Raw genomic sequence first — 17,787 nt, 5'->3', positions numbered from 1 at the left:
TGTCCTTCCCCGCACACAAATAACACACTACGGTAAAAAATAGACCACGACTCATTTTATAGCTCAGAAATTCAGACAAGACCAGCTACCATCGTAACATATTCTGTAAGAAACATATTCTATACCTAACTTTCAGCTTTCGTTTTAAAAAACAAAATTGCAGATTTATAACTAAATGTTTATATGGCGTAGTGATTTTAAGTTACTACTTCTGGTGAGGTCATGACCTCGACCCTGAGGCTTTCCGTTTAGATCAAAACACACGATCGTATTGGTTTTGGGTTTGGGGAAAATGGAGTTACAACAGTGATCAAATATTTTGCATGATGTTTTATTACGGTTATGATTATTCTGTGAGCGCACCAATCCTTAGGTGTATAAAGTTACAACTTAAAATACAATTAGTGATAACTGTAGACTTTTCAGTGGACTACAACCTTTTTAAGGGAATGCGATGTAGTCGACCGTTTATCATGTCCCAGATCAAGCCGCCATTTTTCCACAAATTTGCAGAATTTTTGCCAAATTCTGAATAGAGTATTCACATCAAATATTTAGTTTTATCTGTATTATTTCTTTCATCATTTTATTTCAAATTAAAACCAACATCACCATTCAAAACCGTATAGTTTATTGACTGTGAATATATTTAGTGGGGAACCCCCACAGTACCCAGTTTCTGAGACAGACCCATTTACTTCAACATGGCGGTGGTCAATAACGCAAGCAGTTTTGGTCACGTGGGTGCAAACGAAGAAATATGTACATAAGAAGTGAGAACAGGAACTAATTTGTGATGTGGAAGTTCCACAGCATTAAATGTAACAATAACTGGACAAAAAGTACAACATGTTGTTCTTGAATAAATAAAATTGTTCCTGTTGGCAAATGGCTGTGGTCTGAAAGGAAATCAGCATGTGAGGTTTTTGGTGTAAAAAAAAAAATCAGCTTTGAATCTGGCTGCATTGCACCATGGCATTGTTGATTATTTTCCTAAAACAGCACACCCCCAAGTGTGTGTGTTTATTATTATTTTTTAACCCATCATGAATATTGAAAAGAAAACTGTAATAGGAAAAAAATCCTATACTGAAGTGTTTTATAATATGTTTGAAGCCATTTTCAGATGGAAGTGGAATTAAAATTGAAAACTTCTTTGAGCCCCATTAAGCAGTTTCCTGTAGATGTTTTAGATCTTGTTTAAAATCTGCAAACATCTACACCTCAGAGACGTAGCTTTGGATTTTCCATTACATCTAATAAAGCAAGGCTGCAGTGATTCATGTCAGGTCTTCGACTGGAGGCGTGCACCTTTCACTTACTCTTATATGTTATTCTAGTGATGGTATCTCTGTTCAACATCCGATTCAGAAAGGAATTTGAAGTCTCAGATATCTGGAATTAGAAAAGCAGCAGAGAAAGGGGATTGGGATGGGGGAGGGGGAGGGGATGGGGCGGAAGATGGAGAAAGAGAAACGAGGATGAGATGTTAAGAGTTTAACAGCATTCACTTTAAGACAGCTGAAGTGTTAGCCATGCAGCTTTCCTCTGCTTGCTTTTACCTACAGATAGAGCGATGGTAACGAATCTGAAGAGAGCTGTGGAGCTTTTACTGAGTCCTTATTAGCTGCTAATTGGAATGACTTCAGACACTTTGCCTGATGAGGCAGAATGTGCAGAAATGTGCTTCACTGATACAACTGGAGTCACTTTTTAGCTTCTCATTTGCACAACAGGCCTTGAAAAATCCAAAGACTTTTAAAGATGTTTAACAATATTCAAAGTTTTTCATTTCAGAGACAGTTGGGTTGGGAAGAGAAAAAAAAAGATCTTTCACCCCAAACAGTCCATTTTTTAATAATTCAAACCTTCACTTATGTTTTTTTTTTAATTCTCTCCACATTCACTGGATATGAGCAATCATGTGCTCTGATTGGCTACTCTACTACGAGGATATCAGCTCATGTGCTGTGAGTAGAGAAAAACAAAATGGCGGAGCGTGTTGCTAAACCAACTGAGGACGAAATAAAAACTCTACTCGAAAACAAAACCCCAAAAAATAAAAAAGCAACAAAATATGGAATAAAAGTATTTGATGGTAAGAACATATCTTTTTTATTTTTCAAGAATTATTATTATCACATTTTCACAAATTGCTCCTGTCATTTCGCTGATTTGTTTACATTCTAAATGGAAATGATTTTGTTGGACGTTTTGTATAAAGTTTTTATTTATCGAATTTGCAAAAAATAAAAATGCTCTGTTTCTCAAAATCCAGTGAATGTGGATAGAATAAAACAGTTATTCCACTCAATCTTGTCGTACATGGATTATAGACAACTCGGTGCTATGCGCCTCGTTGCTCATCAGCTCATGTACAACTCGATTTCGGGGAATAACTGTTAAATATTCCATGTTTTATTGCCATATACAGTGTATATATACAGTCCTGTGCAAAAGTCTTAGTCACATGTAAAGAAATGCTGTCAACCAAAAATGGCTTAAAAATAATGAAATGAAATGTTTCAACATTTAAAAAGTACTATAAACAGTAATCAGTGAGCCATAATAAATGAAACAGAGTCAGTATTAGATTAGATTAGATTAGATTAGATTAGATTAGATTAGATTAGATTAGATTAGATTAGATAAAACTTTATTGATCCCTTTGGGAGGGTTCCCTCAGGGAAATTAAGATTCCAGCAGCATCATTACAGATAAACAGAGAAAAGAAATAGAGGAAAACTTCTAGATAAATTAAAATAAATTAAGTATTTACATATACAAATATAAAAGAATAAGATATGGGGAAGAGATGAAGGGGAGGGACGGAGGGAGGGACGGTAAGTGTGTGTGTGGGAAGCAGGAAAGATATTGCACTTTATATTGCACATTGTCCAGTATTGCTTATTGTTAGGCTAGGCTACTGCTCCTTCCCGTCCTCTGTCCTCCTGTTCCCCCTCCTCCCCCCCAGAGAGGAGTTGTACAGTCTGATGGCGTGAGGGACAAAGGAGTTTTTGAGTCTGTTCGTCCTGCACTTGGGAAGGAGCATTCTGTCACTGAACAGGCTCCTCTGGTTGCTGATGATGGTGTGCAGAGGGTGACTGGCATCATCCATGATGTTCAATAGTTTGTCCATAGTCCTCTTCTCTGCCACCGTCACCAGAGAGTCCAGCTTCATGCCGACCACAGAGCCGGCCCGCCTGATCAGTTTGTCCAGCCTGGATGTGTCCTTCTTGGATGTGCTGCCCCCCCCAGCACACCACGGTGTAAAACAGGACACTGGCGACCACAGACTGATAGAACATCCACAGGAGTTTCCTGCAGATGTTAAAGGACCGCAGCCTCCTAAGGAAGTATAGCCTGCTCTGTCCCTTCCTGTATAAGTGATTGGTGTTGCAAGTCCAGTCCAGCTTGCTGTCCAGCCACAGCCCGAGGTACTTGTAGGAATCCACAGCCTCCACCTCGACTCCCTCGATCAGAACTGGTCGTGACCTTGGTCTGGACCTCCCAAAGTCAATGACCAGCTCCTTGGTCTTCGAGGTGTTGAGCTGCAGATGGTTCCTGTTGCACCACACAGCAAAGTCCCTCACCAGGCTCCTATACTCCTCCTCTCTGTCGTCACTGATACACCCAACGATGGCTGTGTCATCGGCGAACTTCTGAATGTGACACAGCTCCGACTTGCAGCAGAAGTCCGCGGTGTACAGGGTGAAGAGAAGAGGGGCCAGCACTGTGCCATGGAGTACTCTGGTGCTGCTAATTACAGGGTCAGACATGATGTCCTTCAGCCTGATGTACTGCAGCCTGTCAGTGAGGTAGCTGGAGATCCAGGTGACCAGGCAGGGGTCCACTCGCATCCTGTTCAGTTTGTCCTGAAGCAATAGGGGCTGGATGGTGTTGAAGGCACTCGAGAAGTCCAAGAAGAGGATCCTCACTGTGCCATTTCCCTTATCCAGATGCGAGTGGGCTCAGTGTAGCAGGTAGAGGATGGCATCTTCCACACCAACACCTGCCCGGTACGCAAACTGCAGACAGTCTTGGGCATGTTGTACCTGGGGTCTGAGGAAGCTGAGGAAGAGCCGCTTCAACATCTTCATCAGATGTGAAGTGAGTGCCACCCATCGGAAGTCGTTCAGCTCGCTGGGCCTATTCTTTTTGGGAACTGGAACGATACATGATGTCTTCCAGAGGGTGGGCACTCTCCCCAGCTGCAGGCTGAGGTTGAAGATGCGAAGTATTTGGTGTAAGACGACCCTTTGCTTTAAAATAAATCCGTCTCAGGTCCAGTGAGGTCAGTTTTATGTGGAAATGATCTGTAGGTTTTCCTGAGCATCTTACAGAACCAGCCACAGTTCTTCTGGACACTTTGTCACACTCACTTCTTCATTTTACACCAAAACCCAGCAGCCTTCATTATGATTTCTTTTTTCATCTGAAAAGTGTCTCTTATGGAATATGCTGCTCAGATACAAACTTTTTTTCTGTAACATTTAATTTTGTGCTGGAAAAACAAACAAACAAACTTTTGGACTCTAAAATGTTTTTGTAATGCTTTGACTCAATAATGTAGAAGTCATAAAATAGAAATCTATAACAAAGTTTGTATGAAAAAACAAACTGTAGGGTGCCTAATACTTTTGCACAGTACTGTATATAATAAACTATGAAGGCATTATACTGTACCTATTGTAATAAATATTCATAAAAATGTTATACACTTTATATCAATGTTTATTACTCATTATAAATTAACATTTGTTTATAACACATGATAATGCTAATAACAAAGAAACTCAGTTTTATTCTGTTATTTTTTTTATTGGTCTATCTTTGTTAATTATGATGACATATTTAGGCAATTGTAGGTAAAAAAAATGGAGTTGTGAAAAACATATCATAATATTCTGAGAAAAAAAACATCAGAATTTCCAAGATTAAAGTCATACATTTACGAGAAAAACAAGAAATATCACGAGAAATATTTATGATATTCTCTGAGATTATTGTCATGAATTTGCAAGAAAAAAACAAAAACAAACAAACAAACAAAAAAAAACCTCAGAAATTCTAAGATTAAGAAGTCACAAATGTATGGGAAAAAATAAAAAAAAACCTCTCATATGCTTCCCAGCTTCCTGGCTGCACTGCATTCTGGGAAACGTATGAAAAAAATCTCTTCTTCCTTTATTCCTCCTACCACAACTCCATTTCTTTCACCTCCAGCTGCCCTAATAAACTGTCACAGTTAATAACTGCACTATAGTTGACTTTATTAATTTACATTCAAAGTGTAATTATGGACTTCATTTGATTGTGCACTTTACAGCAATGATTATTAAGCATTATGAATGGTTAATATATCAGAGGATATTACATGGTGGCACGAAGATATGAAGTTTATCTTTGAGTGGTGAATGTATAAATATTTTCAACACAAGAAGATAAACTTCATATCTTTGCACTATTGTGTAATGCTCTTTATGTTATATGGACACATCCACGAAAAAAAGAAAACAAATCCGAACCCAAGTTAATCAAAAGGATTTTAATTTTGAACCAGTTCACCATTTTGCTAACGCGCATCTAGTCAGTGGGAAAATACTGGGAGTGACGTCATCATAGTGGAATATCGGAAATTATCATCCATACAGGACACATTTTTGATGGAATAAAAACATGTTCTATTCCCTTTTAGCAGGTTTCATTCATTTGGTTTGACAGCATGCAATATTGTTAGCATATCGCTTATCCTACATGTATTATGTCACTCTACCCAATGGAGAATGAGCGTTGAATATGGTTTACAATATTGCATGGTTGTCAAGACAGCATGACATCACACGTCGGAGCTGATGTGGATATCCTATGAGAACTTTTTCTGCTGCATATACACAGAAGTATTTCTTTGTTCACCGGGAAAGAGGAAAACGCGCTGAACACCTGAAAGGAGACCAAAACTTAATTGAATATTTTTCATGTATATTTACAAGAGAAAAACATACCAACAAACATTGAAAAACTGGAAAGAGACACATCGGAGACATAAAACTTCCATGCTAGTGAGCAACTGTGACAATTTGTAAACAAACATGGCCGCCAACTTTGCTTCGTTAAACACGGAAGATTTTGAGAGAATTTTGAAAGAGAAAGATGCGTTGAACACATGAAAGGAATGTATAATAATAATAATAATAATAATAATAATATTGTCTAGCTTTTTTCATGGTCTATCAGATATATTCATAAAGGGGTGGCACGGTGGTGTAGTGGTCATCACCAGGCCCGCCGACGGGGGGGACAAACGGGTATGTTGTCCCGGGCCCAGGAATGGGGGGGGGCCCAGAACTGGGCTCTCATGAAGTTGCGATTATCTTATTTCATTTCAAAATGTGTTGATTTGGGGGAGAAATGTGCTATATTTGCATTCAATAAATGATTTCTAGATCTTTTGCCTTTATTGTCTTTGAAAAAGGTGTCAAGAACCCCCTACCACCCCTAATGCAAAAATGGTTTGGTCTGACTCTTTCAGCCCGTCCCTTCTGTGTGTGTGTGAGAGAGAGAGAGCGAGCAGCCCCTCCCCCAACCCGCGCGCTGCGAGCAGAGTGTCACAGGATTTTCTCAGTGCGCTCCCTCCAAACAACAGGGATTTACTGTACACGAAAACGGAAGGATATATTCACAAATTTCTTTCACAGTGAGTGCCACAAGGCTCTCCTGAACACACTGATGTAATTTTTTTGTCTGTAGTGTAAAAAATGAGGTCACTAGAGCGAGTTAAAAACGAGTGACTTTTCTGCCAAGTTTATAATGGCAGTCTATGGGGCTGGGCGGCTGCCCTCTCCTCACTTTCAGGCTTCTCATTCAAAAACTGTAAATCCTATCGTGTAGGTAGACACATTGTGTGAATCAGGACAAGTGTGGCTACTACTTTTGAGAAAATTATGTGTGTGGAGTGAAAATTGGGGCTGAAAACACAGTTTAAATGAGAAAGTTTGAGCTATTTTTCCAAGCTCTCCACACTCTAACTTAACGAGCTCCACTGGTGTGTAACGCAATAGACACCCATTATAAAGGCTGATTTTCTCAGGCTTTATAAGGGGGAGGGGGGTGGAGACGTGGGGGGTGGGAGCATGGCGAGGGCGGGCGTGTTTCTTTTCAAAATATGGCTTGCGGGAACCATTATTCCAAAATCTCATACCCCACCTTTAAGAGGAAAAAAACGACATCGTTCGATCATAGTCCTTCGACAATCAGCGTGCGTGCCATTTGCCAACATGCACAAGTCAGGAGCACAGAAAAGAAAAGAAAAAAAGAAACCAAGAGACTCAGGGGCTCACTGCATAAATATTTTAAAAAAGATTCGGATGATGCAGCAGGTACTAGCAAAGGCAGTGGGGCAGCTGAGCCAGGTAAGACACAGCCAACTTTTTCCAGCCCCGTAAAGTAACCCCAACCAAGGCACGCGCGGCACGCAATTCATGTTACAAATGAGGGGAGAGCAAGTCACACTGAACACCATATCAAACTCACAGGGCATTGAATCATTTCATAACCACAACGGCTTAATAACATTGTGTTTCATATATCTGATTGAAGCTAAGAATATTCACATTAGCCCGCAATCATATCCCGCTGTTTCTTGAGCGGTGCGTTCTTCTCTGCTTTTCACACTGGACAGTACGCACGCACAGTATACTATGTTCGCCCCCAGCCCTGCCCGAAATCCCCCGTCCATTGCTGCTCCTTCAAGAGCACCCCAATCACGTGAGTAGAGACGGGGATAAGAGAGGGGTGTGTGTGTGTGTGTGGGGGGGGGTTGGCCTGGGGGGGGGCCCCATTCAGAGCATTTTGTCCCGGGCCCAGCCAAAGCTGTCAGCGGCCCTGGTCATCACTGTCGCCTCACAGCAAGAAGGTCTGGGTTCGAGCCCTGTGGTCGGCGAGGGCCTTTCTGTGCGGAGTTTGCATGTTCTCCCTGTGTCTGCGTGGGTTTCCTCGGGGTGCTCCAGTTTCCCCCACAGTCCAAAGACATGCAGTTAGGTTGGCGTGGGGCGGCCTTGGGCTGAGGTGCCCTTGAGCGAGGTACCGAACCCCTGACTGCTCCCCGGGCGCTCTGGTGTTGCTGCCCACTGTTCTGAGTGTGTGTGTGTGTGTGTGTGTGTGTGTTCACTGCTTCAGATGGGTTAAATGCAGAGGATGAATTTCACTGTGTTTGAAGTGTGCATGTGACAAATAAAGGTTTCTTCTCTTCTCCATTCTGCTACTCGTCTTCAACTCATTCAGTATCATGATAGCTGAATGGAATATATCTGATAGACCACAAACAAACAAAAAAAACAGCCAATATTATTTAAATATGTCACTCAGATCCGTGATGTACTTCGTATGAAAAATGTGAGTTTTTCAACACTAGAAGATAAACTTCATATCTTCAAGCCAACGTGTGATTTTCTTTTTATTATATCGACACATTCACAAACAAAAAGTCCCCAAACTTATCACAACAATTCATCGATTTCCTCATGAGTCACAGATAGAGATTTATGTCCCGGTTCTGGTTCTCCATGTCCCGGATGGAGCTCGGATGAAAAATATGAGTGGTGTATTTCCCACTAAAACACTCATGTCTGTATAATATAACACCTTATATTGTAAGTATAAGCAGAATGTTATAGTCTCGGAATTAAACTAGGTTTCAATTTCAGTATTGTTTAGTGCTCTTTAAATTATTTCTTACTCTGAGCTCAGAAATACTGTATGCCTATCCTACTACTTCTTTCAGCTGCTCCCATATGTTAGGGGTCATCACAGTGGATCTGTTCTGCATATCTGATTTGGCGTAGGTTTTACACCGGATGCCCTTCCTGACGCAACCCTCGCCAGTCTGTCCGGGCTTAGGACCGGCACTAAGTATGCAGTGTCTTGAACAACCCCAGTGGCTGGATGTTTTACCTAATTTGCATGTCTTTGAACTGTGGGAGGAAACCGGAACACCCGGAGGAATCCCATGCATGTTATATGTCTGTATTATATCACAAACAGGCTACTATATGTAGAACAAAGATGGAAAACAAAACAAACACAAATAGGACAAGTTTCAATGTTTTTATAACCGAATGTAATACTGTACATTTTCCTCCTACTTTGTGTCAGTGTGCATGACTTGTATGTGATTGTGCACATCTTAAAGTCCTTGGCCTTTGTGATGGGAAGCTCGGCTGTCAGCTCATACCACTTATACACAGGAGGGAGTCTTTCCTGGCAGCTGAGTGCTTTCACAGTGAACACAGCATGAGGCAGGCTTGAGAAAACGACCGACAGGCTGAATCATGCAAGGATGGGAATCAGATCCTCAACCCTGCCTGTGGGGAAAATGCCACTGAGCTCACTGAGCGATCCCCTTAAAATTATAGCAAACAATAAAGAAGAAATTATGCCGTACAAAAGACCAAAAAATAACTAACTAACTAACGAACGAACGAACGAATGCCTGGGCGTACAAGAAAAGAACCAAACACTAATGCAAATTCACGATGCTGCAAATTTGTACTGAAAAGTTTTACGAGGCATCCTTGGAGACATTCATCTCAAGAAAAAGGCAAGCCGAAGTGCCATTAAGAAGTAAACGGCAACATGACTCGAGCATTTATAATGACGAGAAATGACTATAACATTTTCCTGAACTTCCATCTGTCATCACAAAGCTTTATTTTCATGTTCTTCTTCTTATCTTTAACTGCTGGATAACAAATGATCATATCTTAGCATGATCCTATTAGTGTTATGGATATCCTGTAATGTATTAGCATTTAGCACAGATCTCATAAAGTGCCCTGGAATTAGATTTGGACCTCCTCCAGGGCATGAGTATGTCGTGTGGATAAGTTTATCATACAGTTTTAGTGTTAGTGTCTCATGCAGTGTATTTAGCGTATTAATACCGAGTGGGAATATTACGTCGTTTATTATGATGGGGAATGTTATAATGCATTATCATGGCAGGCTGAGTTCTCAAAACTGTCACAGTATGTACTATTATACGTATTATCACATGTGTACCAGCCTATTAGTATAGTCTGTTGTATCTGAATATTTATCAGTACTCATACCTCTAATATACAGTAACCGCTGATAGTTACTGCATGTCTCAGTTCTGAACAATTCTAATGCTCATTTTCTCTACTTTGTTGCACAGACATCAGAAAGGATGCATCTTAATCAGAGACACTGATTATTATTGTCAAGGAATTGGTTTTGGATAAAACTGATGAACAATGTGAGCTGTAAGTGTAGCAGATGAGCGCTTGGTCAGCTTATTCTTGAAACAACGGTTTAAAGGCAAGATGATGGCCTACTCAGGAAAAATCCAGCTACTTCAGATGCATGAACTATAGACAGATGATTTCAATAATCTGATGATAACACCGAGCACAGAAAATTGACTGAAGCAGGTGCATAAGCCGACTCTGAATACAAGGAACTTTCCCTGTGTAAATACTGACACCTGATTATGGAGAGGCAGAGTGTATTAGCACAGAGCAGGCTTGTAGTGCTCGAGTCCAACTCATGCCCTAATTTTAAGGACTCATGACTTGACTTGGAAGTCCGAGCACTGATGACTCGGGCTTGTGACTTGGACTCAGGCTCGCGCATTAACTGCATTCGGACTCATAAATTGGAGACAAGGACTGATTTTTTCTTTATTTTTTGTAACATGCCATAATATATTTATATTATTATAAATATTTATAAGATGTTTATATTTACATTAATTTTTGTACTAATTTTATGTCAGAGAATGCACATTCACCTGTTCATATGTCATGTTCAGGAACAAACTAACGTTAACGGCACTAAAATGCCTGGAGAGACGCCGCTAGGATTGTCAGCTTTGCTTATACAGACTTCTCATGCAGTGGGAAAAAACTGCACTGTGATGTGTTCCATATGTAGAAGAACTATCGAGGAGGTCAGCCCTGCGATGAGCTGGCAACTTGTCCAGGATGTACCCTGCCTCTCACCCATGGCCAAGTGGGATAGGCTCCAGCTTGCCCCCCACGACCCTGCACAGGATAAGCGGTTACAGATAAAACAAACAAACAACAAACTATCGAGGAGACGATGGGGACAACCCCAAACTTCAATCGCCATTTGGCAAGATTCCATCCAGAGAAGAAAGTGACATGCTATGTTCATTGCTCTGTTGAGAGTGGGCGGGGCTTGCTGAGCGATGAACAAGCTTTTATCTGTAGCTTGTTAACTAAAATGAGGCAGTCAAGCAGTAACGTTAGTCCAACACAGCAGCAGAGACGCTTTCACAGAAAGGCAGCAACAGACACCGTCACATGGTGCAGTTGGAGTCTTGTTCTTGGACTTGACTTGAAATTTTCTTTCATGACTTGGACTTGACTCAGACTTGAACACTGGGGACTTGACACTGGACTCAGACTCGACTACAACAGTGGCAAAGAGTTTAGAGCTCAGATTGGGGATAATTACAGAGTATAGCTGGCCAGTGCACATTATATATAAATATAAAGTTCCCCACTCGCCCCTTCCTTTGGGTGATCTCTTTTTTTCCCCTCAAACTCAGGTCCTCTACCAGAGGCCTGGGAGTTTGAGGGTCCTGCGCAGAATCTTAGCTGTTCCTAGGTCTGTGCTTTTCTGGACCGAGATCTCAGATGTTGTTCCTGGGATCTGTTGGAACTACTCTCCCAGTTTGGGGGTCACTGCACTGAGAGCTCCTATCACCATGGGGTCTTCATCTTCATCTTCCACATTTTTTCTAGCTCTTCTTTCAGCCCTTGATACTTCTCGAACTTCTCCTTTTTCCTGATGTTATTGTCACTTGGTATTGCCACATTTGTCACTACAGCCTTGTTCTCCCATTTGTCTACCGCTACCATGTCCGGTTGGTTAGCCCTTACCAGTTTGTCCATCTGTATCTGGAAGTCCCACAGGATCTTAGCTTGGTCATTCTCAACCTTCAGAGGTGTGTCCCAGTTTGACCTTGGGACTTCCAGTCCATACTCGGCACAGATGTTTCTTTACAGTATGCCAGCCACTTGGTTATGGTGTTCCATGTACACTTTTCCTGTTAGCATCTTACACCCTGCTGTTATGTGCTGGCTTGTCTTGGGGGCATCTTTGCACAATCTACACCTGGGCTCCTGCCTCGTGTGGTCGACCCTGGCCTCTATCGATCTTGCACTTAGGGCCTGTTCCTGTGCAGCTATGATTAGTGCCTCTGTGCCGTCTTCCAGTCCAGCTTCATCCAGCCACTGGTAGGATTTTTCAATTCTTCTATCTGGTGGTGGTACATCCTGTGCAGTGGTTTGTCTTCCCATGATGGTTCCTCTTGCTCTTCCTTCTGGGGTTTCTGCTGCCTGAGGTGTTCCCTAAGCACTTCATCATTTGCAGCCACCTCCCTGATGTACTCGTGGATCTTTGTTGTTTCATTCTGGATAGTGGCTCTGACGCTCATGAGTCCTCGGCCTCCTTCTTTCCTCTTAGTGTACAGTCTCAGGGTGCTGGACTTGGGGTGAAACCCTCTGGGCATTATCAGGATTCTTCTTGTTCTGATGTCAGTGGCCTCTATCTCCTCCTTCGACCAGCTTATACGATATGATAGCACCTCCTGTTTTTTTCAGAGAGAGCTAAACACAAACCAAGGTACAGGTGAATGATTGTAGTCACGTCCAGGCGATGATGCTTGAGCCTGAGATTGACATTGGCAATCTAATTAGTTTAACTTGAACTTTCATCCCGGGGGAGAAAATAGTGCCAGTCCATCACAGCTCTGTAGATATTTCTTTCAACTGCTATTTACGAGAGCGAGTGAAAGCTATTTCATAACCTTGTGCTCCTGGAGTGACAGGAAGATAGCAAACAACTTGTTTAGCTGCAGCTGGATAATTGCATGGCTAATTGTTCCTGTGGCATCGAGATTTTTTTTTCCGTACACACACACACGCGCACACACACACACACACGCACATACTGACCTTCGACTGCTCAAATAATTTAGTTCACAAAAGGATTATTGACATCCCAACATTTCCTGTCAAAGCTTTTTTTTTTCCCTCCAGCCATGCAGAGAATACATGCACTGTAGTCTGTTTTGGTGAGTGCAGTGAAAACATGGCAATCAGAAATACCCAACATTAAACGTGTTTAGCAGGCCTAGACATTAAGCATTTACCACTGGTGGCCCATTGGGCCAGTGGAATTGAAAAGTTACTGGCCCGAATGCGTGCGGTACCTGAACCACAGCTACCGCAGGAAGCTTTTTCCTTTTTTGTCATGGTTTCAGCTTTAGCTCATATATTCTCAACATTGTAGATATTGAATTCTCACCACTGTAGATATTCTAATAGAAATAGAAGTACAATGAACTTTTTAAATACACCTTTATATAATAGCCACAAGACACACACAGGCCAGTCCCAAGTCTGGATGAAAGGTGAGGGTGGCATACTAACCCTTATCATGCTGGATTTAAATGGGCATTTTTATTGCCCATGAAGAAGTTTTATTTCTTAATTAATAAAATATCATGAGAATCACTGACAAACCATACATTTCCTGAAAGGGTGAACTTTGGGGAATAATCTAGTGAGATTTTTGCAAATCCTTACCTGCTCTGGGGTGATTTATAACCCTAATTACCTGTTAATTAGCTAATTAACAGGTATGCTCAGGTGAGCCAAAAAGGGGTGGAATGTTGTATTTTTTTAATAAGACAATATATAAACACCAAATTTTCAGGATATGTCCTTGGGGGAACTGTTAGGGTTTTGCTGGGATTCGAACCTGGTTCGTTGGTGTGATAATCCAGCAAACCCCCACTAGGCCACCAGGGGGATGACTCAAATGCAGAGGCGTGAGGCGGAAGTAGAAAAAGAATCAAAAGGTTTATTTAAACTATATACACTATATACAGGGCAAAACAAAAGACAAAAAAAAACCAAAGAGTATAATCCAAAAGAAAAGCAAAGTGCAAAAATACAAAAGCTAAGAAGATCAAAAAACACAGTACAAAGGAAACTGGAGATAAACATAACAGCACAAAGACTCCTGACAAGAGGACTGAACTCAGGGGTATAAATACACAAACTAATTAAGGACACAGGTGAAGATAATTAGGCAATTAACACAAACACAAAACACAGGAACAGTGGCGGCCTCTAGAGGCCAAAATAAACACGACATGAAAAGGAAATAACAGCGGCCTCTAGAGGCCAAAACAGTCCAAGTCCTAACAGGACCCCCTCCTCTAGGAGCGTCTCCTGACGTTCCCAGGGCGATCCGGATGGGCCGAATGGAAGTCCCGACACAGTTCTTTATCTAGGACATCCCGAGCAGGAACCCAGCAGCGCTCCTCAGGACCATAGCCCTCCCAGTCCACCAGATATTGCAAGCCGCCACGGACCCGGCGGGAGTCAAGCAGGCGATTCACAGTGAACACAGTCTGCCCCTGGAAGATGCGGGGGGGTGGGGGGTTCCTAGGGGCAGGGGCATACGTAGATGTCAGTACGGGCCGTAACAGGGAAACATGGAAAGTGGGGTTGATCCTCAGAGTCCGGGGCAACTGGAGCCGGTAGGAGACAGGGTTCACCCTGCGCACCACCTTGAAGGGGCCAATGTAGCGAGGAGCAAGCTTGCGGTTCTCCACCCGCAGTGGAAGGTCCTTAGTGGACAGCCAAACACGCTGCCCAGGGCGGAAAGCGTGTGCAGGTCTTCTATGGCGGTTGGCCTGAGTCTGGTTGGTTCTGGAGGTCTGTATGAGGGTCTTCCTGACCTTGCTCCAGGTCTTGCGACACCGTCTCACATATTGGTTGACCGAGGGCACCCCCGCGTCCTCCTCCTGGTCCGGGAACAGAGGTGGCTGGAACCCGAATTGGCACTGGAATGGCGACAGCTTGGTGGCCGATGACTGCAGGGTGTTGTGGGCGTACTCCGCCCATGGCAGCCAGGTGCTCCACGATGTCGGGTTATCCATAGCCAGGCCTCGCAGGGTGGTTTCCAGGTCCTGGTTGAGCCTCTCCGTCTGACCATTGGACTGTGGATGAAACCCAGAGGAGAGGCTGGCAGTGGCTCCGATGACCTTGCAGAACCCGTGCCACACTCGGGAGGAGAACTGGGGCCCTCGGTCTGAGACGATGTCCTGTGGAAGACCAAAGACTCGGAAGACATGATTAAACAAAAGTTTCGCAGTTTCAAGAGCAGAGGGGAGTTTGCACAGTGGTATGAAGCGGCAGGCCTTGGAGAATCTGTCAACTAAGACCAAAATGACCGTGTTACCTTGTGACTCAGGGAGACCCGTGATAAAGTCGACTGCCACGTGGGACCAGGGACGCCGGGGAATGGTCAGAGGATGCAGGAGACCCTGGGGACGCTGTCGTGGGTTCTTGGTTCTGGTGCAAACCTCACAGGACAGGACAAATGACCTTACTTCCTTCTCCATGTTAGGCCACCAGAAGCGTCTTTTCAGGAAGTCCAGGGTCCTCCGAGCTCCCGGGTGGGTGGTGAGAGGGGAAGAGTGACCCCACTGGAGAACCTTGGCCCGGGCTTGATGTGGGACGTACAAGAGGCCTGGTGGCCCCGTCCCAGGACCGGGGTCCTGGCGTTGGGCTCGTCGGACAGCCTCCTCAATACCCCAGCGGACAGGGGCCACAATCCGGGACACAGGGATAATAGGCCCGACTTCATTCTCCCTGTTAGTGGCAGAGAACAGTCTGGACAGTGCGTCAGGTTTGGTGTTCTTGGAGCCGGGGCGGTATGAGAGGGTGAAGTCAAACCGACTGAAAAACAGGGCCCACCTAGCCTGTCGAGGGTTCAGTCTCTTGGCTTGCTGGAGGTACTCCAGGTTCTTGTGGTCAGTCCAAACCAGGAATGGATGTTGTGCTCCCTCCAGCCAGTGCCTCCACTCCTCAAGGGCCAGTTTGACCGCTAGCAGTTCTCGATCCCCCACATCGTACCGGGACTCAGCAGGACTCAGGCGGTGGGAGAAGTAAGCGCAGGGGTGCAGCTTTCCTTCCGAACGTTGAGAGAGCACCGCGCCGACACCACTGTCCGAGGCGTCCACCTCCACGATGAATGGTTGGGAGGTGTCCGGGAGAACCAGAATGGGTGCCGTGCAGAAGCGGTCCTTGAGGTCTTTGAACGCCTTTTCTGCCTGAGGAGACCAGCCATAAGATCCACCTGTCCCTTTGGTGAGGTCAGACATGGGTGCTGCCACAGAACTGAAGTTCCTGATGAACTTGCGGTAGAAGTTAGCGAATCCTAAGAACCGCTGAACCTCCTTAACGGACTTGGGAGTAGGCCAATCCCGGACGGCCAGGGTCTTGGCAGGGTCCATTTGGAGTTGGCCTGTCCGTACAATAAATCCCAGAAAGGAGACCTCGGGAACATGAAATTCGCATTTCTGGGCCTTGGCGAACAGATTGTTCTGTAGCAGCCTCTGGAGAACCTGGCGGACATGGTGGCGGTGCTCCTGCACGGTCTTGGAAAAGATAAGGATGTCGTCGAGGTAGACAAAAACGTATAGGTTAATCATGTCCCTTAAGACGTCGTTGATTAGGGCCTGAAAAACAGCTGGTGCGTTGGTGAGTCCGAAGGGCATCACCTGGTATTCGTAGTGCCCAGACGGGGTGTTAAAGGCAGTCTTCCACTCGTCTCCCTGTCGGATACGGATGAGGTGGTATGCGTTCCGTAGGTCCAACTTGGTGAAGACGGTGGCGCCTTGGAGCAGGTCGAAAGCTGTGGACATCAGCGGAAGGGGATATCGGTTGCGCACAGTGATCTTATTCAGGCCCCTGTAATCAATACATGGTCGGAGCCCCCCATCCTTCTTGCCGACAAAGAAGAAGCCGGCTCCAGCAGGTGAAGTGGAGGGTCGAATAAACCCAGAGACCAGGGCATCTTTGAGGTATTCCTCCATGGCCTTGCGTTCTGGCTGAGAGAGTGAAAACAGTCTGCCACGAGGAGGGGTAGTCCCAGGGAGCAAGTCGATGGCACAGTCGTAGGCCCGGTGCGGAGGAAGAACGGCGGCCCTGCTCTTGCTGAATACCTCCTTGAGATCCCAGTACTCTGTGGGAACTTGAGATAACTCGGTGAGATCAGGGGGCTCGGCAGGAGACACAGGAGAGCTAGAGAGCAGACAAGAGGCATGGCATGCAGGGCCCCATTCCACAACCTGGCTTGTTACCCAGTCTATGCGAGGGTTGTGGCGAGTAAGCCAAGGAAGGCCTAGAATAACTGGGAACTCAGGTGAAGGAATCAGGTGCAGGGATATTTCTTCCTTGTGACCTTGAGACTGGAGGAAGACTGGAGAAGTAACTTGAGTGACTCTTCCATCACCTAACGCTTGGCCATCGAGGGCAGACACAGACAGAGGGACTTCAAGAGGTGCAGTAGGTATATTGATGCTTTGGGCGAAGTGAATATCCATAAAGTTCCCAGCCGCCCCTGAGTCTATCAAAGCTTGACAAGAGTGGACAGACTCACCCCAGGAGATGGAGACCGGGATGTAGATTCCTTGGCCAGGGAGTCCGGGAGAGAGGGTAGGCCCCGTCACAACCCTCCCTCGGCTGGACGGGGCGGTCCTTTTCCCAAGAGTTCGGGACATGATGCTCGGAAGTGACCAGGCTTGCCACAGTAGATGCAGCACTTGTCCCTCCTTCTGCGCTCCCTCTCAGATGCGGAGAGGCGAGTACAACCCACTTGCATGGGTTCTGGACAGTCACTGAAGGAGGTAGACGGTCTCCAGGTAGAGGTAGGGAGGCT

The 17,787-nt window shown here is 44.5% G+C and overlaps 1 protein-coding gene across 1 annotated transcript in view; it reads right to left on the bottom strand.

The window, feature by feature from the left end:
• ca10a (carbonic anhydrase Xa) overlaps window positions 1-17,787 on the bottom strand; it is a 528,995-nt gene that overhangs the window by 12,421 nt on the left and 498,787 nt on the right. The window contains exon 6 of the mRNA XM_060939091.1: window positions 1,323-1,395. Within this exon, the coding sequence (XP_060795074.1) occupies window positions 1,323-1,395 (73 nt within the window). The remainder of the gene's footprint in view (window positions 1-1,322; window positions 1,396-17,787) is intronic.

The sequence above is a fragment of the Neoarius graeffei genome, chromosome 14, assembly GCF_027579695.1.
Source record: "Neoarius graeffei isolate fNeoGra1 chromosome 14, fNeoGra1.pri, whole genome shotgun sequence".
In the NCBI taxonomy this organism is placed as follows: Eukaryota; Metazoa; Chordata; class Actinopteri; order Siluriformes; family Ariidae; genus Neoarius; species Neoarius graeffei.
This window is presented reverse-complemented; position numbering and strand designations above follow the sequence as displayed.